General features: G+C 38.8%; 1 protein-coding gene across 5 annotated transcripts in view; it reads right to left on the reverse strand.

Moving 5' to 3' along the window:
* Positions 1 to 26256, reverse strand: part of RBFOX3 (RNA binding fox-1 homolog 3) — a 3506422-nt gene that overhangs the window by 133901 nt on the left and 3346265 nt on the right. For all 5 annotated transcript variants that reach the window (XM_044068066.1, XM_044068064.1, XM_044068065.1 and 2 more), the window contains one exon: positions 13972 to 14104. In XM_044068066.1, the coding sequence (XP_043924001.1) occupies positions 13972 to 14104 (133 nt within the window). The remainder of the gene's footprint in view (positions 1 to 13971; positions 14105 to 26256) is intronic.

Below are 26256 nucleotides of genomic sequence, written 5' to 3' on the forward strand. Positions count from 1 at the left end.
CCGTGTTTAAAAAAAATTATCTGAAGAAGGCATAGACTTAGTAATGAAATTTGATACTCCTGAAACTAGTGATGAGGACAGTAAAAAAAAATAATTTAACCTGGGCCAATAAATGGAAATACAACGTGAATTAATTTCCATCAGGCGAAAGAAACCTATATAGGTCAATGAGGTCATATGCTGACTTTTTTGTTTTGATAGTATGAGGTCTTTGGGATTACATGATAAGTACTTGTTTTTTTTTTATCTACAATACATCCATGACTTAAAGTCCAGTTCCTTATTAAAGTAACACTCTGACTGTGGAAATTATTGAGTTACAGATACTGGCAGCAAAAGGATTTTTGTTATAGAGAGCTTATTCTGAAGCTAGTAATACTAGGATCTCTTGATGGGGTCTATATAAGTAAATAGCCGTTGTTTATTGTTTTACTAGACTGATTTTATTAAAATTTGGCCTTGTTAGTTATAACATTTCCTCCACTACTGTTAGTAGAATCCAACGCTGAAGACAGATAAAGAATTCTGTTCTCTTTGCAGCCTTTCTCTTCTATGTACATAATTACATTTCCATCTACTGTACATAAAAAATGCAGAAATTATTTTCTTTCAAATGCAAGCTGAATAAGAAGGAGGTTTCAAGATGCCACAGTAATCAACACAGGCTATATAAAAAGAAGAATGGTATAAAAGGTAAATTAAAATAAAGGGAGACTACCTGAGGAGTTGTCACAATGAAGGATCCCTGAATATTCCACTGGAGATTAATATGCCATATTGGGGGTATAATTCTGAATAAAGCTACAATAAATTGTATTTTAACAATAGATAATGAAGTTTATAGCATTTCAGGCATTGATGACGACAAAAATGCTTACAACAGAAGAACAATCAATCTCCCCAAGGGCCTAATCCTAATTTTTAATACATAATACAGTGATTGAAATGTGGATTTATTTTATGGACTTGGGAATGTGGGTAGAACCAGCTTTGAGTTTTTCTGAGCATAACAACTAATTGTTTACTGACAGTTATAAATTATATAGTTGGGATGCATGGATAGGCTTAAGAAGGCTCCTGTGGTCATTAGCCTGTGGACCAATAAACCTGTGAAAACTATAAGCTGTATAAAAAGATGTAAAAAGTTGTAAGTTAGTTACATTAGACCTAAATGTGAACATGACAAAATAAATGGAAACCTTATAAAAAAACAGAATGATTAAATGGGAAGGAGTACAGAGGAAGTATACCAAGGTTATACATGGATGTGAAAGTTTAAGTTATTATGAAAGGTTACTATCTGAACTTGTGCAGTACCTCATCTAAATATTTATGCAGATATTTTATTCAGATATACAGGGCATTTAGACAAACTCTGGGAGTGTGTGTGGTAATCGAAGAAGAGTGGAGACACATCAGGCAACTTATGCAGGCGATTATATAGCAATGAGAGATGCACTAATTGGTTCTCTAAGACAGAAGGTGACAAATGGAATGGACAACCAAATGATATTAAAGCAAGCACTAGTTTTGAGGACAGCATGGACAATTATTATGGGGATGACGAAAGCCATTATTGCCTATGCCTGAAATATTCATACGTATAGGTTCATAGGTTCATAGGTACGTACTAGGCTATTGGCCCAAGGGCCTACATAAGCCTAGCCAGCAAGGTTTCATAGTTTACGCCACCCAAGAAAGTTATTTTCCTATGCCACTGTCCAGCAGAGACACAGAAGTGATCCCCGGGGTGTATTTCCTATTTCCCATCCACTCATCAAGATTTTTCTTGAAGAGTGCTAATGAAGAACTTTGACTGACATAGATGGGTAGCTTGTTCCAGAGTATAGGAAGTCTCTGGGACAGGAATCTATCCTTCCAGCGTGTCCTGTTTATTGTGGTGAAAAGGTTTAGGTCCATAGAGTGTGTAGCTTGGAGGGATTGGGATTTCTTTAGGTGTAGCATGTCCAACAGCTCTGGGTTTGACATAGCTTTATATGTTAGGCAGAGATCACGTCGGAATAGCTGGAGTTTTTTGAGGCGGTCAGTGTAGGGCATTTGTTTGAGGCCAGTAATCCTCTTTGTGAGGTACTTCTGTGGCCTTTCCAGCCGCTGCAGATGTCTTGTGAGATACATTCCAAAAGGGACGTTGTACTCTATAATGGGTCTAATGAGTGATGAGTAGAGGGGAACAATGACCTCTTTTTTCCTGGATGAGAACCCTTTTATGATGAGGTGTGCCATGTAGAAGGACTTCCTGACTACTGTGGTGATGTGACTATCAAAGGAGAGACTTCTGTCCACCTGGGTCCCAAGGTCTCTTATCACACATTCGGTGTTAAGTAGATTGCTGCCTATGTGGTAGTTCATGGGTACAGAGTTTTTACCAAAGGGGATGACACTGCACTTTTTGGCATTGAGCTTGAGGCCATGGCTCTGACACCAGGTATCTGTCTCAGTGAGGCCCTTCTGTAGGATGTCCACATCATTTGGGGACTTGACTATGGCTCCTAGTTTGAAGTCATCTGCGAACTTCATTAGCCAGAGGCCTTCTGTGTTAGCCTGTACTTCAGAGAAGTAGATACCAAACAGGTGAGTTCCCACGATGGAACCCTGTGGTACTCCACTTGTCACTGCTTTGAGGTCAGATTTGGAGTCTGCAACTTTAACAGTGTGGGTTCTGTCAGTGAGTCAGTTGGCAACCCATTTTGTGACATAGGGATTTATACCTAGTTTAGTGAGTTTATAATTCCAGAATGGGGGATGGTGTTGAAAGCCTTGGCGAGGTCAAGATAGGCTGTGTGAACCACCTTACCCTCATCCACGGCTTTGGTGACTGCCTCAAACAAGTCAATCAGGTTCAGGAGGCATGATCTGCCTTTTACAAACCCGAACTGGGTGGGATCCTGAGTTTGGAGGTTACCAATGTCAGGCTAATAGGTCGATAGTTCCCGGGATCAGTGGTGGCTCCTCCTTTGTGGAGTGGGATAACTGTTGCTGTGCGCCATTCAGTGGGCACAAAGCCTGATGCGAGGCAATTATTGAACATGGTGCTTAAGTGGGGAGCCAGTTCGTTCTGAATGTATGTATATAAAAGTATATAAAAGTATGTAGGCATGTATGCAGTCCAAACTAGTCCATAAGGATAATCTAACGTGGATAATTTAACGTTGAGCTAAAGGGATTAAGATAAATTACACATAATACAAAAAGAAAGAAGAAAAGAACAGCAAACATTTCAGACGATAACATTCAACAATACTGCCAACTTACAAGTATTAACTACACTATCGCTTAGAGATTTCATGAAACATCGTAGCTTAGTATTGTTGGAAAATCTGTTTGAGGCTCTGAGCAGACATGATTGGTACTATTATGCAATTTTTAACAAATATTGAGGTAAAGACATAATATGTTACTATATATTTTATAGTCAAATTATTTAAGGTTTGTCACCCAGCTATAACTGGTAAAGTTAATAAAATCAAATCTCCATTTAAATTAGCCAGTGAATATACCCACTACAGGCTCCAACACACTGGAACTCATATTCTCAAATATGGGAGAATGCTGCACTCCCCCCCCCCCCCCCAATGCTTCATCCACCCTGGTAAGATCCAACCATAAAGCTGTCTCCTTTGAAATCAAAACCAACTCTATAAAACCAGTAAAATTAGTAAAAGAAACTATTCCAAGGCAAATTACCTTTTATTAAATGATGGTTTGTCAAAATTCAATGCTCCTCCAAAGCCTGGGAACACAGCAGCCTATGCTGAATTGTTCTAGGAAACTCTGTATAGCCATGTCAACAGCTGCATAGAGGCTACTGTACCTACCAGAAGTAAGCCCAGAACTTCCTCCAGAAACAGGATATACAACAAAAGGAAAAATAAATATGGCAAAAATCAGGAAGGGTAATTCCCATAATGATAAAAATTTTGTCATCAAACTAAATAGGCAACTAAGAGGGCTAATTAGGTCAAACAACGCCAACTTTGATGTTAAGATGCCTCTGATGTGAAAGATAACCATAAGGCATTCTTCAGCTATGTCAGAAACCTCAAGGACAGTCCACATCAATGTGCTGAACTGGTGGTTAATGGTGCCACATTCACCCATCCTGGTGATATAGTGAACCTGTTAGTGGACAAATTCAGTCCCATCTTTAGCCCCATATTACCCCAACCAGCCCACAAGAAATACCTTCAAACATAACTCCTTCAACTATAACTAGGGGGCATGTACTGGCTCTGCTTGCTAAAGTCAAGAACACAGCCTCAGTTGATCCCAGTAATATACTGGGATGCTTCCTGAATAGTTTTAAATACAACTTATCATGACCTCTAGAATCCCTGTTTAACTATAGTCTTAAAACTGGCTTTGTGGCATGAGAATGGATAAATGCAATGGTCATCTCCCTTCATAAGGGAGAAGCTTCAACAAATTCTGGAAATTATGGTCTGACTTGTCTTATTTGCAAAGCCATGGAAAGAACTATCATGGAAGTTATCAACAAGAACATAGGAGGCCTCCAGACAATGGATCCATCCCAGTGTGGCTTTGTCAAAGGAAGGTCATGCTTACTGAACCAAGTGGATTTATTTGAAAAGATCACTAAGGCAATGGATTAAGGAAAAGCAGTGCATACTGCCTACCTAAATCTGGCTAAAGCATTTGATAGAATACCCTACTCGGGTATTGTCAACAAACTTTGCGGTGTAGGCATAAACCCCTTTATAACATGCTGGATAGCTATCTGGCTCGTGGATGGGAGAAGTTAGAATTGGTAATGCCACCTCTACAAAGAGGGCAGTCACCAATAGTGTCCTTCAGGGATCTGTGCTGGTCTTGCTCCTCTTTAGCATCTACTTATTATAGGTCAAAGGCTTCTGGCTGACCACGATTGCAGATGACTGCAAACTGTGAGCAGTCATTGAATCCCCCGAAGATGAGAACATCCTTTGGGAAGGTGTAGTGCAGACAAATGCTTGGTGCCAAAGCCATGGCCTAAAGCTCAATACCATAACTATGTTATAGGACCTTTTGGGAAGTCAGCCACTCTGGGTAATTATGTCATGAATAAGACACCCCTAAATGTTGATTCACTAGTCAGGGATATGTAAATACTAACCTAACCTTTGACCACCTTGTTTCCAAGTTTAGTCAGGAAATCCTGCTATGCTGTTCAGTTTATAAGTATGATCCAGAAAGGTGATTGGTACCACTGTACTCAGCCCTCACCAGACACATTATAGAGTATTTTGCCCCCCTTCAGTATGTACCTGACCAGAAACATGCAGTAACTGGAATGTCCACAAAGGTTCCTTACAAAAGGAACACAAGGAGTAACCACAATACCCTATACTGATTGTCTCAAAGCCCTGCCTCTTTACTTATATTATACAGACTTCAGAAAGGTGATCTTTGCTTGGCATAGAAGGCATCCCTGGACCCTGTATTAATGAACGTTTTGCATGTCCACAAAACAAACAACATCTGAACTACTAGATCAAAAGGTCTCCGTTTTGTTTATAACATAAGGAGGACATATTGAAGAGAATGCCATGTTTCTCAGATAATTCACATTCTCAGGAACAGACTCCCCATCCATGTGTAACAGAGTTCTTCTCTAACCCTATTTGAGTGCAACTTGGACCAATGGAAGGTTAATTGGAAATTCACCCTTGGTCTGGCACCTATGTCTCTGCTTGACAGAGGCAGTCAGTAAATCACTCAATATATAAATCAAACTTGTGGGTCACATTTGGGTTGCACGGCTAGGCTTATAAGGGCCTTAGTAGTCTTTAGCCTAGTATACACCTATGACCCTATGAACATATTTAAAAATTGGTCCTAATTTTGGCAAGTTAACCATCATTATTTTTTCCTTTGCCTTTGATTCTTAAGTTAAAAAAGTTGAGTGCCGTGCTACTAATCATTGCTATACCGATGATATATTAGCATCTTAAATTCCGCTATTAAATTAAATTAAATTCTTCTTCTTCTTAGTATTATTATTACATTGTGCTGTCTTAAATTCCCCTAGTGATGTGAACATCCTCCAAGAGGGCCTTACCCAAACTAATGACTGGTGCCAGAAGCATGGCCTCAGACTGAATGCCAAGAAATGCATCATTATCCCCTTTGGGGAAAACGTCATCCCCACTAATTATCACATTAATAACAACGTACTAAGCATGCAATCAGTCATGAGTGACTTGGGCATCCAGGTTGACAGCAACCTGACTTTTGATCACCACATTGACTCCATTGTATGGAAGGCTTTCTACATGGCCCACCTCATACATAAGGGTATTTTATTCAGGAACAAGGAGTTATAACATCCCTGTACTCCTCCCTAATCAGATACATTATCAAGTACAATGCCCCCTTCGGCATTTACCTTGCCAAGCAAATGCAGCAGCTGGAGAGACCACAGAGGTTCCTGACCAAGAAAATCCTGGGTCTCAAACACCTATCCTATACAGATAGGCTAGAAGCCCTGTCCCTCTACTCAGTCTCATACAGACTGATCAGAGGTGACCTGTGTGTGGCATACAAGGCCACCTCAGACCCAGCCTTGATGGAGTTGCTGCATATCTGTAATCAAACTCCACTTGTGCAACCCACATGCAAGGCCTCTTCCTGGTCTGTGACATTAATAGAACTTGTTGCCAGCATAAATTTGTGTCCCAAAGACTCCCCCATCTGTGGAATAGACTCCCTCTCCATGTCAAGCAGAGTACCTCTCTAGCCCTCTTTAACAGGAATCTGGACAAATGGATGGGAAACAGAAAATACACCCCTGGTCTCCCACCTGTGTCCCTGCTGGACAGAGGAAACAGGTGCTGACTTTGTGGGAACATGGGCAAAATTCTTGGCTAGGCTTATAAGGGCCTTTGGGCCAATAGCTTGGTATCATCCTATGAACCTATGAACAGCTATTATGGGTTGGATAGAAGAAACGTTGTGAACTACAGACTGATACCTTTATGCAATCCAGATGTGAAGATGTTTGGTAGCAAGGTTGGAAGAAGTATTACCAAAGGCTGATGGTGACTTATAATTGAGAGTAGAATCATTAAGTGACCATTGAAGGTAATCTATGAATTTCATTAGATGGGGAAAAGCATATACAGAGGGAAATTGGAGGTACCACTGATGGTTGTGCAAAAAGCCTTCCACTCAGTGGCCTAGCTGTTCATGTTAAACACAGTGTAGCTGAATGTTGAGGATGGGAGAGTATTGCAGAGAATGAAAGTGTCATAAAGGGTACCATGAATAACAGTGGAATGAGATGCAGCAAGATTTTGGGGGGATATCAAGGAGGAGGTGAGAAATCTTCATACATACTGGCATTGTAGGGTAGTTCAAGGAAAAAGGGAAACCTTGCAGGAACTATAGACAGAAAGTTATGACAGGAGTGCCAAGTGACCTGGTGCTATGTTTGTCTGGAGCTGAGAGAGATGAAAAGGTATGGAACTTGAAAGAGAGGAGGAAACCTCTATTACTGCTGGGATGGTTTCAAAAGGAAACTGGGGGGCAGAGAGGTAAGGATATTAGAAAGGTTATGATGTTCAAACTGATAGTTTGGATTGAAAGGATAGTACAGGGGAATGCAGGGGTTAAGCTGTTGAAAGCTATGGAAATATAAGGATAGAGGAGAGCAATGAATGAGGGGTTGTTATGGATAAGGAGTGATAGGATTGTAGCAAGGGCCATAGTCTGATACATGTGAGGAGTGTGAGAGAGACGAATTGATTAATTCTCTTCTATCATAACAAATTGGCTTGTGAATGGAAAAGAGTTCATCTTTTTATCTGCTGGTAATGGATGGGTAAATTAGGATCCAATTTGTCTGTTGCAGTTTTATTTCAATATGGATGATTGACAAATATCAATAACAGTATGTGTACATTATTTTTGTTATGAGTAATTGCTGGGGTAAAGTTGTTTTTATTATACCTGTAAACACAATAATGATGATTTAGAGAAAAATTATTTCAAACCTTCTCAGAAATATTCACATAATTGAGATATATAAACATTAAGAAGACTGGATTGAATATCCCTCCAAGAGAAAGAAATTATTGAAGGGTAAGGAATTTCAGTTCTCTGACTTCTCTGTACTAACAGTTGAATATAGTTACCTCATAGGTAACTCATAGGTAGGCACTAGGCTATCGGCCCAAGGGCCTAAGTAAGCCTAGCCAACAAGGTTCCGTGGCTTACGCCACCCAAGAAAGTTATTTTCCTGTGCTCTACTGTGCCACTCTGCTTATGATTTTAATCATTCCATGCATCTGTAAATACTCTAAGTAACTGACTTCCATTTTGAAGGTTTTTATCGTATTCAGCTGTATTTCCTATAGTTTTCTTAATAATGCTGTACTTGGTTTTCCTCTTACTTGTGGTACCATGCCTTCTTTGAACTCCTGGGCTGACACTGAAATTGGTTCACAGGGATCAGTGCTTTACTGCTGTTACCAAATTTAAATAAATAAATACCGGACAGACTTTAACTGCTAGCCATGCCACTGTCTATTTCTTCTATGTTTTTTTTAATCTTTTTTTGGTAGCTTTCAGTACCCGACATGATTCTGTAGTGCTTAAAAATCTAACATAAACAATCCAAGGCAGCAGGCATGGAAGGAGTGAAGTGCCTTGTGTATTCTAGCAATAACATATGTAATGAACATTTTAGAAGAGTCAGACAAGAAAGTAAAAGTCTCCTTTATTGTATCAGGCAATTTTTTTTTGCAGGAAAAATTACAGCTAATCCCTGAATGGTAACATTTTCTTGCCTGGAAGACCCTTCTAGATCAGTTATAAGTTCCTTTTGTCAGGTAACATTTTCTCAATGGTTGAAACCATGTGTAATCAGTGGCCAATATTGTCTTCTACCTAGGATATTTTATATTCTCTCTTGGCCTTTCTGCATGTGAAAATGTTGAATAAATATATATATATATATATATATATATATATATATATATATATATTTACATATATATAATATTTATATATTTATATTATATTTGCAATGAACATTCATAAAGAGCTTAACTGTACAAAAAAATAGAGTGACTTTTTTTTTCACTGAGCACCTCAACTACCAGTTCTGCTAGGGTCTGGTCAGTATGGGGTGCTACAGCATCTGGTCTACGTGTAGAGTTGTTGCTAAATGCAGGCAAATCTTCTGGCTGCAACCTGTTCACTTCAGCTTTATCAGCAGTGGAAAATTAAGTTTCAAATCATTTTTGGGTTTGTTGTCACAAGCAGGGCATGTTGCTCTTCATTTGATTTTTGAGCATTTTTCCCATTTGGGAAATAAAGTTACACAAAGGAAGGGTAAGTTTAGACCAAGGAGGGGTAAGTTGTTTACTTATATGACAAGTCAACACATAGCTAGACAAAATGATCCTTTAATAACACATAAAAAATCAACATGCACAAAGCACGTCAGACTGAGCACTTTCTGCTGCTAACAGTCAAACATCATCAGAGTCATATTGGTGCAGTTCAAAATGCATTTAAATAAGGAACCAAGTACTGACATATCCTGCTAGTTAACATGTAAAAAAAGATTTGAATATTTAAATTCTTACATAGAAAAACATTTTTATATAAAAATGCTAACTGTTAAAATACACATAAACATAATTTGAATAAAGTAAAATTAGCTACTATTTTATATACACAAATATAATGCCCTAAAACCACAATTCTTGCTACTAAGACACTTGTGAATTAAAATGCATTTTAGCTGATGTTGAAATAGATAGCATGTATCATATACATATTTCAAAAAAAAATTTTTGATGTCTTTCAAATATTTTGCAAACACTTTAAGCATGCTAAAACACACTTCTACTTATACACACTTAAATACATTGGGCCCTCATTTTTAATACCCCAGCCATGGAAATGGACTCATTAATCCCTGGTTTAACCTTGGCATTTAGTCTTAGTTACCATTCCATTTCCTTCGCCTGCAAACATAAATTGTGGTCACCTTTGGCATCGGTGTGTATTTATGTGTATTTTAACAGCTAGCATTTTTATATAACATTTTTTTCTATGTTAATAATTTAAAGTCTTTTTTACATGTTATCTAGCAGGATATGATGTGAGTACTTGGTTCCTTATTTAAATGCATTTTGAACTGCATCAATATGACTCTGTTGATGCCTGACTGTTAGCAGGCAAAAACACTCAATCTGAGGTGCTTTGTGCATGTTGATTTTTTTATGTGTTATTAAAGACTCATTTTGTCTAGCTATGCATTGGTTTGGATTTCTTATTTCATCTCTAGGCTTTACCTCTATTTCCACTGGGGGGACATTTTCTTGTCCTTGTTTACTTATATGATACCCCACAACTTTAGCTACTATGTAAACAGAACTCTCCTTTACACAGCTCCCTATTTAAGTGTCGGCATTCAAAATGCCAAGTGCCAACAAGCCGAAAAAAGTCTGAAAACACAGGAGAAATGGGGATTTTAAAAATCTCTTTTCTCCTTAAAACCTATTTTTGCAATGAAGGCAAGCACTCCCTGCATTCCCATATGGGGGGGGGGGCAAGCCCCACACCCTCCCTGAATGTATATATACCGACTTCAAGATCACCATACCTGGGAGTAAAGGGAATATTCCAAGAAATGGCATTTTAGACTTAATGTATGTAAGTCCGTTCTTTCAGCCATTCAGCCTCCAAGTTTCAGGACTCACTCTGGGAGGTCCTGACATTTCAAATGGTTACCCCTTTACACAGCTAAGGTGGTGCTGATTAAGAAGGAGCTTAAAATGCTTAACTGGTAAAGTGATTTTGAAAACTATTTGTATCAATTGTTTATAGGGGATTAATTAGTGCCCTAGAGGTTCAGTTTGGCAAAGCTCTTCTCACTAATTAGGCACCATCTTGGAAGTCCTTTGCTATGAAACGTTTTTAGTATATTAAGCAGTTGTACTTACCAGGTTGGGAAACATAAAAATGAGGGTGCTGAAATGCTCAGTAAAAGTGCTGAAAATTGCCAATATGAAATTTGCTAACACAGTCCCAAGATTTCTTGCAATTCTGAACTTCTAACTAGACATTTCCAGGAGCACATCATGTTATGAAGGGCAGTTTTGTCAAATATATAATCTCTGGAATGTTAATGTCTTGGTTGTGACTGAGCATGCATTTTTCAGTTCAGATATCTTGTGATGTGCAGCAGAATTCTGCAGTTACGCACAGAAGCAGCTTTTCAGCATTGGGGTGTTTGCGCCTTCTTCTTGAATTGTATAGTCACAAAATTAGTAAATTAGTATATTTAAGTAAGGCAGCTTGTGGGGAGGGGGGAATGTCCTGCCTGCTTAAGTACTTGTTTCATTATTAATGTCTCTCATTTATTATAGATTTCACTGTCATTCTTTTAGTTTTTGCGGATGCAAAGTTTGTGTTCTTGATGTTTAGGCATGACTGAAATTTTCAGTGTTGCTAAAGTAACAACTGTTAACTTTTATACTTGGGTTTAAATGTACTTCTGCACTTCAAAATAAAATTTCAGGTTTGCTACATGAAGTAACATCTAAACAAGATGAAAAAAATTGCTACTTGTCCTTCTTTTACAGTCAATCAGAAAATGTTGAAATTTTGGAACAGAAATACTAAAAAATCACTTAAATTACTCAGCATCCAATTCTACAGTCAAGCACTAAGTATTTTCCCTAATTTCACATCCTATCTCACACAGCTGGCATTCCTCTAGACCCTTTACTTCCTCAGCAGTATACAGTATCTGCACTATAACCATACATAAGGCATTGACAAATGCTATTTTCAACCTGTGTGAATCTGACAACACTAAAAGGACTATAGCTCTCTATGTCACATGTGCCAGAGAGAGCAGAGGTAAAGGATCTTCAAAGACTCAGAAGTGACTGCTACTCCAGCACATCCTTAAAGAAAGAAATGATCTTTCTTTATTTGGAAAGTCCAGTTGCATTCCTAAATGGTTCCACTTTCACTGTGTATGAAAATTATGTTCTAAAAAACACAACTATTTAATATAACCATGAATGCATCACTTAAATATTGTCAGATCTTTGTCTTACTAGTAAAGACAGAGTTTGATACATATCACTGCACAAAGCTCAATATTTAATACAAATGTAAACTTCCACTAGACCAACAGTATTCTTATCATTGTTTACAGAATCACTGAGTCCTCTCAGGGCAAACAGAGCACATCAGCTTTTAAGACAATGAGGTTCATGCTGGGTTGTGGCATGAGACTCAATATTTGTTAAACAGACCTGCTTGATTCTAGCAAACAGAAGCTGTATTCCCATTAGTTTACACAGTAACTCCATTCTCCCCAACAGCTTAGCCCATTTCTGGCATGCGTGTTGAAAACGTATGCGTGCATGGATAGAACAGTACAACAGAAGTTTTTAATTCAGTAGAAAATGCAAATGGATATTAAGACTGCATACATTTTAAACAATTGTTCGGGATAGTTAAAATGGTGCATTGCAATGTTTGTCAAGGACAATAAAGCAAAGTAGTCACCACAGTTACACTGAGCTCTGTCTGACAAGAACAGCCTGTGTGATGAATTTTGATTTTATAAATACTTTTGGCATTATACAACTCAACAGTTAAATGCAGAATAGTGGTAACAAGGAAAAATCAAACCAGCAAGATCTCCAGTCTAGCAGATACCTTCACAGAGTTATAAATTCTGTGTTTAGTGTTCCTTTGGTATTACAGCAACACAACAGGGTCTTCCTATAGAAGTAACATGTTTCTCTTTGAAAGCAGTGCTGCACTGCAGAGTGGTGTAACTTCAGGTATTACATGCCTACAGCTGTCACTCATTTAGTCCACAAAAGAAAACTTATAAGCATACAACACACACACACACACACGCACCCACCCACCCAGCCATAGGTACACATATATATGTATGCTTATCTTCACCCAGATATATACAAATATGCACTCTTTAGATCGACAAGTGGCATGCACTTTATATTTACACTCAGATATATACAAATATGCACTCTTTAGATCAAGTGGCATGCACTTTATATTTACACTCAGATATATACAAATATGCACTCTTTAGATCGACAAGTGGCATGCACTTTATATTTACACTCAGATATACACAAATATGCACTCTTTAGATCGACAAGTGGCATGCACTTTATATTTACACTCAGATATATACAAATATGCACTCTTTAGATCGACAAGTGGCATGCATTTTATTTATAAGGACTGAGCTGCAAGTTCAGCTGCTAGAAATTACCTAGAGAAGTATGTGATGCAGCTTTGTGGACCTGTGCAAGCAATTGGAATCACAGGTATGCTCAATTTCTCTCTTTCTCTCTTTACTGTCAGGATACATATTTCATGTGGCATGTTACAGAAGTTGTGTATTCTGTGTGTAGTACAGGTATGTTTTATAACAAAATACTTCAAAAAAAGTCTGCTCAAATCACAATGCAGTATTACTATTTTAGTTCATATGGGGCCTAGTATTACATCAAGTTGTGCAAAGAGAACAATAAGTCCAGATTATTTTGGTAGGTAGCACATCAGTATTGTTGTATTCTAAGAAATAACCTTGCATTGTGATTGTCCTAACAATATCATATCAGTAGCTTTGCCATCTATTCGTGGTCCACCAGCTTTATAATCTACATCAACATCACAGCCAGCTCTATCTGCCTTTATCTCAAGCTGACTCTATCATTTATCTGTACACAGAAAGAATGTTTGTACAATCTGTCAAGATGTATGAAAAAAAATACACAGAGAAGGTTATTAAAATCTAAGTGCACAGATTCTGGTGTGTCTCAATATGACAAAGTGGACAGAAATCCTACTTCTTAAAGTGATCTCGCATGCTGCTGAAATGTGAATGACTTTTCACATACTGAATGATGTTTAAGTACCTGTGGACACTGGAATACTTACGCTCCATAGGTAGGAATGGGGGGAGGTGGTGGAGCAGCACGGAAGGTGTTGTACACAGCACGCCCTCTTCCTCGCAGGTGTGTTCCTCTATATGCCACTGTAGCCGTCGTTGCTGGATAAGGGAAACCTGTTACTGAGAGGGTGTAAGAAAGACACAGGACAGCAGAGGTGAAGGCACAGATAAAAAGGTCTGAATTAGATACATTACTGTAAAAGGTAGTTAAAATATTTTTTTCAAAAACTTCAAATGCATAACGATGCTGAGTACGTTTGATCATTACTTATTTATAGCACTTATGTTACAGCTACAGGTTTGGAGATGTACTATCTGCATTCTTTCTCTAACTTCAGATTAGTGATCTGTCATGGCTACAGAATGTGTCTCTAATGCAGTGCTGAAAAGTCAGGTGGGTGACACTCTAAAGTAACTGTTTTGTGCAAACATGCTACCTGCAGCTGGAATGCAGCATGAGAACTTATAGGATTAATGCTTTCAGTTACAGATTGTGAATAATCTGTCGTGTAGTGTAGTATGACACATGGTATTTACTTCGCTATGCTATATAGTCTGATGGTATATAGGACGTCATCTTCTTGTACAAGTGCTGCAACCTAGAACCAACATTAGTTACTGAAATTCTATAAAAATGCCTCATCTACTAAGTGCTGAACCTTATTTTTCATCACAGCTTTTTGCTAAAACCAGATGCAAAATCACAGATCTGAAGACCCCTGCCCAGTATAATGTATTCCTTTCCCCACTGAAATAGACTACACATAGGTGGCATGTGCTTCTGAATGGCCTGTCCGTTTTTAATTTCTCCAAGTCTTTTGGGTTTCTAATAGCATGATGGGAATGGACCCCATTCCTAAGTCAAAGTATGATTAAAGTTCATGAAATTAGCATTGTTTCAATCTTTGATGTTAGCCAGAAGTGCACCTGCAATGTGCCCAGTAATGTCTCCTGCAATTCATATGGAGTTACATGTATCGGTAACAGACCAGTTGCTTCTACTACTGTTGGAACTGTCTGGCATCCTTCTTCCACATTGCCCTAGTTTCTGCCTGCAAATCCTGGTATTTTATGACTTTGTGCCTCTCTGTACGTAAGACACTGTAGTCACTGGGTGTAGCAATTTCGATGGCCCTGTCTGAATAGTCTGATGTTAACTGAGAGTTTATGCAGACAATTCACATCAGAGGAAGATTAAAAAAAAAAAAGTTGCCTTCCTTCCAAGTAAAATTTCAACTTCTTTCATCCGAAGTCATACTCTATTGATTTTTCATTTGCATGGCAGTAATAAAGAGCAGACTATTGATTAAGAAAGAGAAAGCAATTTTAATTTTGTTTAGGAGGTACTGGTCTAACACCTGTAATCTGCACTCCCTTCAAAAAATTACTGCATGCTGTCAAAGTACAAAGAATAAATGGTGATTATCAAATCAGTTCATCTTTCAAACTTGTTTACTCTGGTATATACAGTATATGTTCAGGACTATGCCTTTGTTTTCTATCCTACAGTCAATGAATACCAAGATCAGACTATTGGCTCAAAAGAAAAGGATCACAGCCACTTACTTTAATACTAGTTACAGTTAAATGGTTTGTCAACAGACCTCCTTATACTAGAGTGACAGACTTTGACAAAAAATACTAAATCACAGTTCACTGAAAACTATTTCATGAAACTAAAGTGGTTGAAATAAGGTAGTCATAGCATATGGGGAGGGCAAGAACACCCCCCCCCACACACACGCACATATAGATTTATAGGTGTATACTAGGCTAACAACCACTGGGGCCTTTATAAATCTAGCTAAGCAACCCAAATATGTCCAATGAGGTATTGTGCCTTACATGTTATTTTGAGGGGTGCATGTTATTTAGGGCATGCTTTAGGAATCGGAGGCATAGGGGTGCATGTTATTTAGGGCATGCTTTAGGAATCAGAGGCATAGGTGTCAGACCAGGGGTAAATTTCCAATTCTGTCTTAAATAATCAATTTCATAGTCACACCAAATCCTGGTGACAGTATTAGTAAGTTTAGGAAAATTGTCTTTTAGTGTCATCTCTTTCCTTTAGAAAACTCTGTAAAATCAATGTTTTCTCAAACTCCCTGCTTCTCAGTCAGTCCACTAGAGAAACAAATACAGGTGTGACATTTGTTCCTAAAGACCATATACAACTCTGTTTTCTGGTGTACAAATGCTACTAGACAAGTGTCATACAAGTTGCCCTGGACATTTGGAATTGGTTAATAACTTCCACTGCTTGCTTGGCACAGAGTCTGGAGTGTCCTTTCTTCTTTATCATCCTTAAGGGAGTAGAGGTTGAAATCCAGTGCTGGCAACAATGGTTCGAAGTAGTTATTGAATCTTAGCCTAACACTTAAAAGAGCACAGATAATGTCTCCCATTACAAGGGTCTCTGTTTATGTCTCGTTACGTTATGTGACAATAATGGTGAGATTTCTCTCAAACAAAGCATGTTCTGCTAGAAGATCATGTTAGGGGTACAGTGACTTTTTGGTCAAGATTTCTCTCTCACAACAGCAGGGTGTGTATTTCAGCCCTCAGCTCTAGTCTCTTTGTATGGAATTTGCTTGTTCCTCTTGTGTCTACATTGATTTCCTCTGGGTACTCTTACTTGCTTCCTCCTCTCAAAAAAAAAATATTTGTTGATTGACTACTGTAAAAGGTCCATGGTAGTGAAAAAAAGAGTCAAAGAATGAGCACTTAATTTACCTAGTTAGTAAATTAATAAATTAAACACAAGAAAACCCACAAAAAATAGCTGCATATTCTTTCAAGGAGTGGGACAATGTTTACTTATTTTCTAATAAAAATATGAGAAAATCTAGGGTATTAAGTTTAAGGTTTATTAATTTTACTGCTATGTATGACGTTTACAGCACTGTACACTTCCTTAGTTCTGATACACAAAAGACAGACTAAGATTTCTGTAGTAAGCATTAAGGCATGATTATGGTAAGGATAGTGAAGTGGAACATGTCCCCCATTGTGGTAGTCAGAACATGAGGTACAAGTAAAGGTTTCAGCCTTCTGGCATGGGATGCAAACTCTATATCAGGGGACATGTCCCCCATTGTGGTGGTCAGAACATGAGGTACAAGTAAAGGTTTCAGCTGTCTGACATGGGATGCTAACTCTATATCAGGGGACATGTCCCCCACTGTGGTAGTCAGAACATGGGATACAAGTAAAGGTTTCAGCTGTCTGGCATGGGATGCAGACTCTATATCAGGGGACATGTCCCCCATTGTGGTAGTCAGAACATGAGGTACAAGTAAAGGTTTCAGCTGTCTGGCATGGGATGCAAACTCTATATCAGGGGACATGTCCCCCATTGTGGTAGTCAGAACATCGGGTACAAGTAATGGTTTCAGCTGTCTGACATGGGATGCTAACTCTATATCAGGTGACATGTCCCCCATTGTGGTAGTCAGAACATGAGGTACAAGTAAAGGTTTCAGCTGTCTGGCATGGGATGCAAACTCTATATCAGGGGACATGTCCCCCATTGTGCTAGCCAGAACATCGGGTACAAGTAATGGTTTCAGCTGTCTGACATGGGATGCTAACTCTATATCAGGTGACATGTCCCCCATTGTAGTGGTCAGAACATCGGGTACAAGAAATGGTTTCAGCTGTCTGACATGGGATGCTAACTCTATATCAGGTGACATGTCCCCCATTGTGGTGGTCAGAATATGAGGTACAAGTAAAGGTTTCAGCTGTCTGACATGGGATGCAAACTCTATATCAGGGAACATGCCGCCCATTGTGGTAGTCAGAACATGGGGTACAAGTAAAGGTTTCAGCTGTCTGGCATGGGATGCAAACTCTATATCAGGTGACATGCCGCCCATTGTGGTAGTCAGAACATGGGGTACAAGTAAAGGTTTCAGCTGTCTGGCATGGGATGCAAACTCTATATCAGGGGACATGTCCCCCATTGTGGTAGTCAGAACATGAGGTACAAGTAAAGGTTTCAGCTATCTGGCATGGGATGCAAACTCTATATCAGGGGACATGTCCCCCATTGTGGTAGTCAGAACATGAGGTACAAGTAAAAGTTTCAGCTGTCTGACATGGGATGCTAACTCTATATCAGGTGACATGCCGCCCATTGTGGTAGTCAGAACATGGGGTACAAGTAAAGGTTTCAGCTGTCTGGCATGGGATGCAGACTCTATATCAGGGGACATGTCCCCCATTGTGGTAGTCAGAACATGAGGTACAAGTAAAAGTTTCAGCTGTCTGACATGGGATGCTAACTCTATATCAGGTGACATGCTGCCCATTGTGGTAGTCAGAACATGGGGTACAAGTAAAGGTTTCAGCTGTCTGGCATGGGATGCAAACTCTATATCAGGGGACATGTCCCCCATTGTGGTAGTCAGAACATGACATGAGGTACAAGTAAAGGTTTCAGCTGTCTGGCATGGGATGCAAACTCTATATCAGGCGACATGTCCCCCATTGTGGTGGTCAGAATATGAGGTACAAGTAAAGGTTTTAGCTGTCTGGCATGGGATGCAAACTCTATATCAGGGGACATTTCCCCATTATGCTAGCCAGAACATGGGGTACAAGTAAAGGTTTCAGCTGTCTGACATGGGATGCAATCTTTATATTAGGTGACATGTCCCCTATTGTGGTAGTTAGAACATGGGGTACAAGTAAAGGTTTCAGCTTTCTGGCATGGGATGCAAACTGTATATCAGGGGACATGTCCCACATTGTGGTAGTCAGAACATGGGGTAGAAGTAAAGGTTTCAGCTGTCTGGCATGGGATGCAAACTCTATATCAGGGGACATGTCCACCATTGTGGTAGTCAGAACATGGAGTACAAGTAAAGGTTTCAGCTCTCTGGCATGGGATGCAAACTCTATATCAGGGGACATGTCCCCCATTGTGGTAGTCAGAACATGGGGTACAGGTAAAGGTTTCAGCCTTCTGGCATGGGATGCAAACTCTATATCAGGGGACGTCCCCCATTGTGGTAGTCAGAACATGGAGTACAAGTAAAGGTTTCAGCTGTCTGGCATGGGATGCAAACTCTATATCAGGGGACATGCCCCCCACTGTGGTAGTCAGAACATGGTGTACAATTAAAAGTTTCAGCTGTCTGGCATTGGATGCAAACTCTATATCAGAGGACATGTCCCCCATTGTGGTAGTCAGAACATGAGGTACAAGTAAAAGTTTCAGCTGTCTGACATGGGATGCAAACTCTATATCAGGGGACATGTCCACCATTGTGGTAGTCAGAACATGGAGTACAAGTAAAGGTTTCAGCTGTCTGGCATGGGATGCAAACTTTATATCAGGGGACATGTCCCCCATTGTGGTAGTCAGAACATGGGGTACAAGTAATGGTTTCAGCTGTCTGGCATGGGAAGCAAACTCTATATCACGAGACATGTCCCCCATTGTGGTAGTCAGAACATGGGGTACATTTAAAGGTTTCAGCTGTCTGGCATGGGATGCAAACTCTATATCAGGGGACATGTCCCCATTGTGCTAGCCAGAACATCGGGTACAAGTAATGGTTTCAGCTGTCTGACATGGGATGCTAACTCTATATCAGGTGACATGCCGCCCATTGTGGTAGTCAGAACATGGGGTACAAGTAAAGGTTTCAGCTGTCTGGCATGGGATGCAGACTCTATATCAGGGGACATGTCCCCCATTGTGGTAGTCAGAACATGGGGTACAAGTAAAGGTTTCAGCTGTCTGGCATGGGATGTAAACTCTATAACAGGGAACATGTCCTCCCTTGTGGTAGTCAGAACATGGGGTACAAGTAAAGGTTTCAGCTGTCTGGCATGGGATGTAAACTCTATATCAGGGGACGTCCCCTATTGCGGTAGTCAGAACTTGGGATACAAGTAAAGGTTTCAGCTGTCTGGCATGGGATGCAAACTCTATATCAGGGGACATGTCCCCCATTGTGGCAGTCAGAACATGGGGTACAAGTAAAGGTTTCAGCTGTCTGGCATGGGATGCAAACTCTATATCAGGGGACATGTCCACCATTGTGGTAGTCAGAACATGAGGTACAAGTAAAGGTTTCAGCTGTCTGGCATGGGATGTAAACTCTATATCAGGGGACATGTCCCCCATTGTGGTAGTCAGAACATGGGGTCATTGTGGTAGTCAGAACAAGGGGTACAAGTAAAGGTTTCAGCATGTTTGCAAATTCTATATCAGCAGCAGAAATGTCCAGAACTGGATATGTGATTCCTGACGGGCACACAGAATGTGGAAAGACTGTTGCATTCAAATTCAGGACACTTAGCCCCATAAGCAAGTGTACAGCAAGTTTGTAGCAGTTTAACAGCACTGCTCCTTTGTGACTGAACCAAAGGCTGTTTGGTACAACTAAAACCAGGATGAACATGCAAAAATAAACTTCACTGATATTTTGGCTATCTGCAAGAACTTCTGGGTTTGGATGGATACCTAGTTTTAGGGATTAGCAAAACCTGCAGCAAAATTAACAGAATTATGTTTAATTTTAATTGCATCTTCAGCATGAACTAAAGGAATTTTTAACAACTATGACCACATACTATATGTAGTAGGTTCTAAACTGTCTTGTCTTTTATTACTATGTATTGTCTGACATTTATCCTGTTAAAACTAGATAACTAATGTTATTAAGTTCACTGAAAGCATCCTGATTATTCTTTGTATTTGATACACATTTTTATGTACTTTATGGATTTTATGTAACTATATTTCTGTATAAATTTACACCTTTGAGCTGGACCTTTTCTCCCTGGACCTCTGCTGAAAATGGACGTGTCCAGTCAGACTTTCCCTGTCAACAAATGTAAAATAAAATAAATAAATTATTTTGTTTAAACTTACTTACATTTAAAGTTATGATAAAGAGATTTCTAAGGTTTATAATACCTTCTTGTGTGAATGTCGCAAAACTATTTGCCAAGCTGTAGAGCAGTCACTCAGATGATGGGAAATAGAAAAGGGCTGGAATGATTGTGATGTCTTAGTGAGTGACATAAGTGCCCTTGCTTAAATGTACATCTGCTGTGCCAAAAATTTTACTTTTAGAAATTTGAATATGAAGTGTTAACATACACTCTGTCTCCCTAGCAACCTCCAAATGAATTAAGCTGGTAACCAAAGTGAAGAATGAATGGATATATAAAATGAAAATTACACTTGGTTTGAATTCTGTTCTGTAAGGTCATATGAGTTAATTGGGAGCATGTGATTAAATCAATGGTAGTTTCATCAAAGGAAATACTGAAAGTGATTGGCTGTGTCAATGAATTTAATTTTTATTTTTGTGCAAGTTGCATTTGATCTATGGTTTATTCTTGTGTTAGGTCGTTTAGATTTAGGGCCATAAATGGTGCACTGTTTTTCACGTGTTTGAACTGTTGCTGCAGTTTGAGTCCTGTTTCGCTGATATTGTACTTCTGCAGTGTTTTCGATGAAGTGTATTTTTATAGGTTTCTTTAGGTTTAACATATAACTTGTTATTTATGGAATTTGGTGGTTTAGCCTTTCACATTATGAATTTAATCTATTCTATTTAATTTCTCCCCCAAAGAAAATCTAAAATTTAGTCTGTAAGACCTAGGCTACAAAGCAGCATACCAGCAATGATAGCTGTTCCAAATTTAAGGAACATATGTCTATATAATAAATCTGTAGGATGTAACTCCAAAAGTTCCTAACACATTTAGCATTTTCTGCACATTTTCTGCTTACTTCTTGGTTACTGAAGATATGGTGTTGCCTACAAAAAAAACGTATAACTATTAATGTTGATAAATCACTCCCAAAGTATTACACATAGTGTGAATTTTAAAACTTCCCTTCTATGGCTACTAGTAGCATTCGTATTTCTATATCAGACTTACTGATGTCATCTTCTGATGCTCCTTTTACTAGTCAAGACATCAAAATCTGTTATGAGGTCATAACCATCTCCACAGCAGCACACTGTAACATGAGGAACATAATGCTATGACTCATTGCAGAAACACACACACACACACACACACACACACACACACACACACACACACACACACACACACACACACACACACACACAATGAAGTGATAACATTATAAGGAATATTATTCCTATTTTCATACCTGCATATCCATTTAAAAAAATGGCAGGTTGTAAAATTTATATTTTGGGGACACTGTGCTTTTGAGAGTTCAGATACTAACTGCAAGTTCTTAGTGGGACCCATAAAATAATTAAAAAAAGATAAATACATTCCACATGACTGAGTTTTTAAACATTTTTCTCTACAATTGAAAGAGTAAGACTGCAACAGAGGGGATTAAAAGCAATTTTAACAAAAGCAGATATATTTCATACAAGGCAAGTTTTGCCTGTCACTCCCGGAGGACTCCTGCCGAACCATAGATGTGATTCACTCTTTACCAGATGGCTCTAGTCCCCTTATTTGCATAATATGCTGCTCTACGTTATGAGATGGGTGCTTAAAAATATTTATTGCCCACCACTTCAATTTACTTTGTACCATCTCGAACTAACAAGGAGGCTCCATCCGGAGATAATGAATTGGTCACATTTGATACTGAGGGCCTTTTCTTACCTCTCTCCCTAAGACTCTCCCTTTACAATGCTATTTGGCAGCACGCTGTCAATGACTCTCTCAGCATGCTTGCCATCGGTCAGGTGGCACCAGCTGCCTCACTTTTTTTTTCCAGACAGAATCAGCACCTCTCCCACCCATCTTCACCCCTTGCTGCTCAAGTAAAGAGAAACTATTTTTTACAGCATAACGAAATCCTCTAACGAGTTTGTTTTAGGACCTTGCTTTCATGCCAGATGTCTTGCTGTTAGCAGAGGTGATAAGCAGCAATCTGTAATAGTATGAAGCGTTTATTATAAAACAGTAACATGCAAGGCCTGCTGGGATCACTGAAAAAGTCCAAATTAATCTTTTTTTCACATGTTGGACAGTCAAATAGTGCTCTTTGTCTTCCTCAGAAACAAACTGTTATCTCCACATATACCAATATCAGCAATTATTGTACGAAATATCAAGGTTTTAACTGATAATTTAGTACAAACACTGAGGAACACGAATGGTCAAATATTATTACAAGGTGGCATAGTTGTGCTTCAGTTAATGTTGTTGCCTGACTCCATAGTTTGTTGGTTCTGTTCCTGGCTGGTGTAACTTCTGTGTTCACCCTACATGTCCTTACTGTATCCATGAAAATTTTAGGTAGAGTTTAAAGTTTATTTACACATACCAAGAACATGCTTATAAGCAGTGATTCAATGACACTTTTAAAATTGCTAGTAAGTGCAGGAGTGTTTCTACTTGTGAATGCACATTTCTGTACACATGCATGTGTGGGTTTGTTTGTGTGTGCATATAAGTATCCTAAAGTGGACTGAACTCCTGCTTAGTATTTCTACTCTGCATTAGAACCACTGTTTGCTGGCATGAACTTAAGTCTGCACACAAATTTAGTAGGTTTGAATGGAAATTGGGAAATGAATAACTGAAGGCACTCATAGTTGAATGTGTGTGTTTTATAAAATCAGCAAACAGAACAGAATAATGACTTATCAAATAAATTGCATCAGCGAAACTTTAGTGTCATCTTTTATCTGTAAGACTGCAGACTTTGGATGTTAAGGAGATACATGGTCTGCAGTTTTGGAAGATTACAGCAATAAACTTATGGACCTTGAGTGGAAGGATGGTCTACAGGTTACAGTTCCTGAAGAGTACAATCAGTAATTCAAATACTGTCTGCTGGCATCCAATACAGTCTCAAGCAAATCGTATCAGTTTCCTTGCCTTCAGGGAAAATCTGGAAATAAAATGGTCCTTAGACTACATTTTCCTGACCCAGGCTCTAAAGGATTACATAAATCTGAATAGTGCTATCTGAGGCTTATTGTTTGGGACTCCATTTAGCAAAACTCTTTGCGTGATAATTGTGCTGGTGCAACATCACCTCCATTTTCTGTTCTTACCTCCCCAGTGCCATCTTGCATTTTCTTTTCCCTGATCCACAGTTCATTCACTGTTCATTTCTCTTGCATGGTTATCCCTCCTTTACTCCCTTTCTCCAGTTCCTTTATTTTCCCTGGTATCACGTGGCTTCTTTCGGGCAGTCCCATAATCACAACTTTTTACCGAGTCAGCTTGCAGCTTCACTCTTTCATAACGTGTCATTGCTTTGTTCACGCCAGGTCTTTGAGTCCCTCTTTCCTTATGTGTTTGCATGTCTCAGACTTTACTGCCATCATCTGCTTCTGTCAATCAGACATTAGTCTGTCTACTGCTTTTACAACAGACATCATCAGCCCACCCTTATTCTTTTTGGATACATCTCCACCATCTCTTCCATTTTGCTGTGGTCTGCAATCCACTTCCATGTGAGAACATTACAGCTCCACCCTTGTTCTGTCTGCCACTTATCTCCATCTCATATGATTCCTGTTACTGTATGAAAGCTTCAGACACTCATCCTGAATACAGCAAACCTCCTGGCTCCCGTTAGTGATGAACCCTCATGTCTGAGTTTGTCATCCCCCAGTCCACACATTGATCACCAAAACTTTGTCTTGCTCACCTGACCCTAACAAATAGCTGTCTGATTGCTATTCTAATATATTTTATATTTTGTCTCTTCTTGCTATTAATTACCTGACCTTAACCCTTACATTTGTTCTGTTAGAAGGCAAAAACCGTCTGTAGTCCAAGATGGTAACATTGGAAAGTTAGAAAATTTATCTTACCAACTTGCTTCCTTCATTTAACTATACATGTTGTTCTCAAATGAATGCTGCCTGCAACACCTCTTTGTTTAGTTGTGCATTTTCTATTATTGATACATTTGTGTAACCAACATGAGTACTACACTCTATATTTTCTGTATTGTTGTCATTACTGCTATTTTTGTAACCTTTTTTGTGTACCTCTGTAGAGATTTTCTCCCTGGGCCTCATCTGAAAAAGGGCTGTAGCTCAGTTGGACTTTCCTGGTCAACAAATGTCAAATAAATAATATAATATAATATAATATAATATAATATAATATAATATAATATAATATAATATAATATAAAAATAATATATAATTTAGCTCCTAGTGGACAATTGCTATGGCAATTTTATGGTCATTTCTGCAACTTTTTTAAGACTCACATTTATTTTGTGAAGTTGTATTGGAGTTTGATTGTTACTATTACTATTTTGGCACAACCATTTAGTTTTGGGATTTACTCTCTACCTGATGTATATCTGACATGCAATTATGATCTCTTGGAAATCCTGATAAACAATTCATCACCAGATGGGATGTGTTGCTGTAAGTTGCCAACTGTGGTTTGTAATTGCTGCAACATTCATTGCTACAATGTTGCTGTACCTCAGAGATGGTACTGTTTAGTTTTCTTCACTTTTCCAAGGCATTTAACTGCATGTTAAACGACTTTTAATGCCTCTTGATGGAAGAAACTAAGAATATAATAGAAGCTGACTATATAATTCTTACAGAGAGTATGCAACATGGTCAGCTTGTTTGTCACAGTGTTCTGTGGATGATTTGTCTCAACTTGTTGTTGGACTGGTTATGTTCATATGTGTTTGTTCCCTTTTTCCTCGGATTTATTTAATCAAATCTTCCTTTATGATGGAAACTACCTACATTTATTAACTAAACTGAATGATTTTAGGACTTTATCAACAGTGTTTTATAATTGTTTGAACTTGTTTAATTAAAGTAAATTGTATCAGCTTGTACCACATTACAAATTCACCCTAATCCTGCCCCTAACCCCAATCCTACATTTTGCATAAAAAGAACCCTTTCCATAAAACTACAGCTACACAAGACAGTCAGACACACACCACATGCAATAGCACATGTGCACAAAAGTAAATCTGTAATCTTCCTTAGCCCTAACTCTAACCCTAACCTATACACACATGCAGTCCCCATTTCTAATACCAAAACCTTCTGCATATCTGAAAGTTTCAGCATTAAGTCCCACACTCACACTTACCCTTACCCCAACACACCCGACTTTCCTTCTTTCGACATCTCCAGCACTTGATAATGAGTACTGTTGATTAATTTACCAAGCAGTTCACTCTGTCGATAAACTGACAATTCAACAGTGCGAACTCAACCCATAGTTATGTCTCCTGCTTTCATGAAGTTTAATGTTTGCCAGAGCCTATCCTAACCACAGCTCAGAAACAAATCCT

Source organism: Protopterus annectens, chromosome 4.part0 (genome assembly GCF_019279795.1).
Source record: "Protopterus annectens isolate FY-2018-M chromosome 4.part0, PAN1.0, whole genome shotgun sequence".
NCBI lineage: Eukaryota > Metazoa > Chordata > Ceratodontiformes > Protopteridae > Protopterus > Protopterus annectens.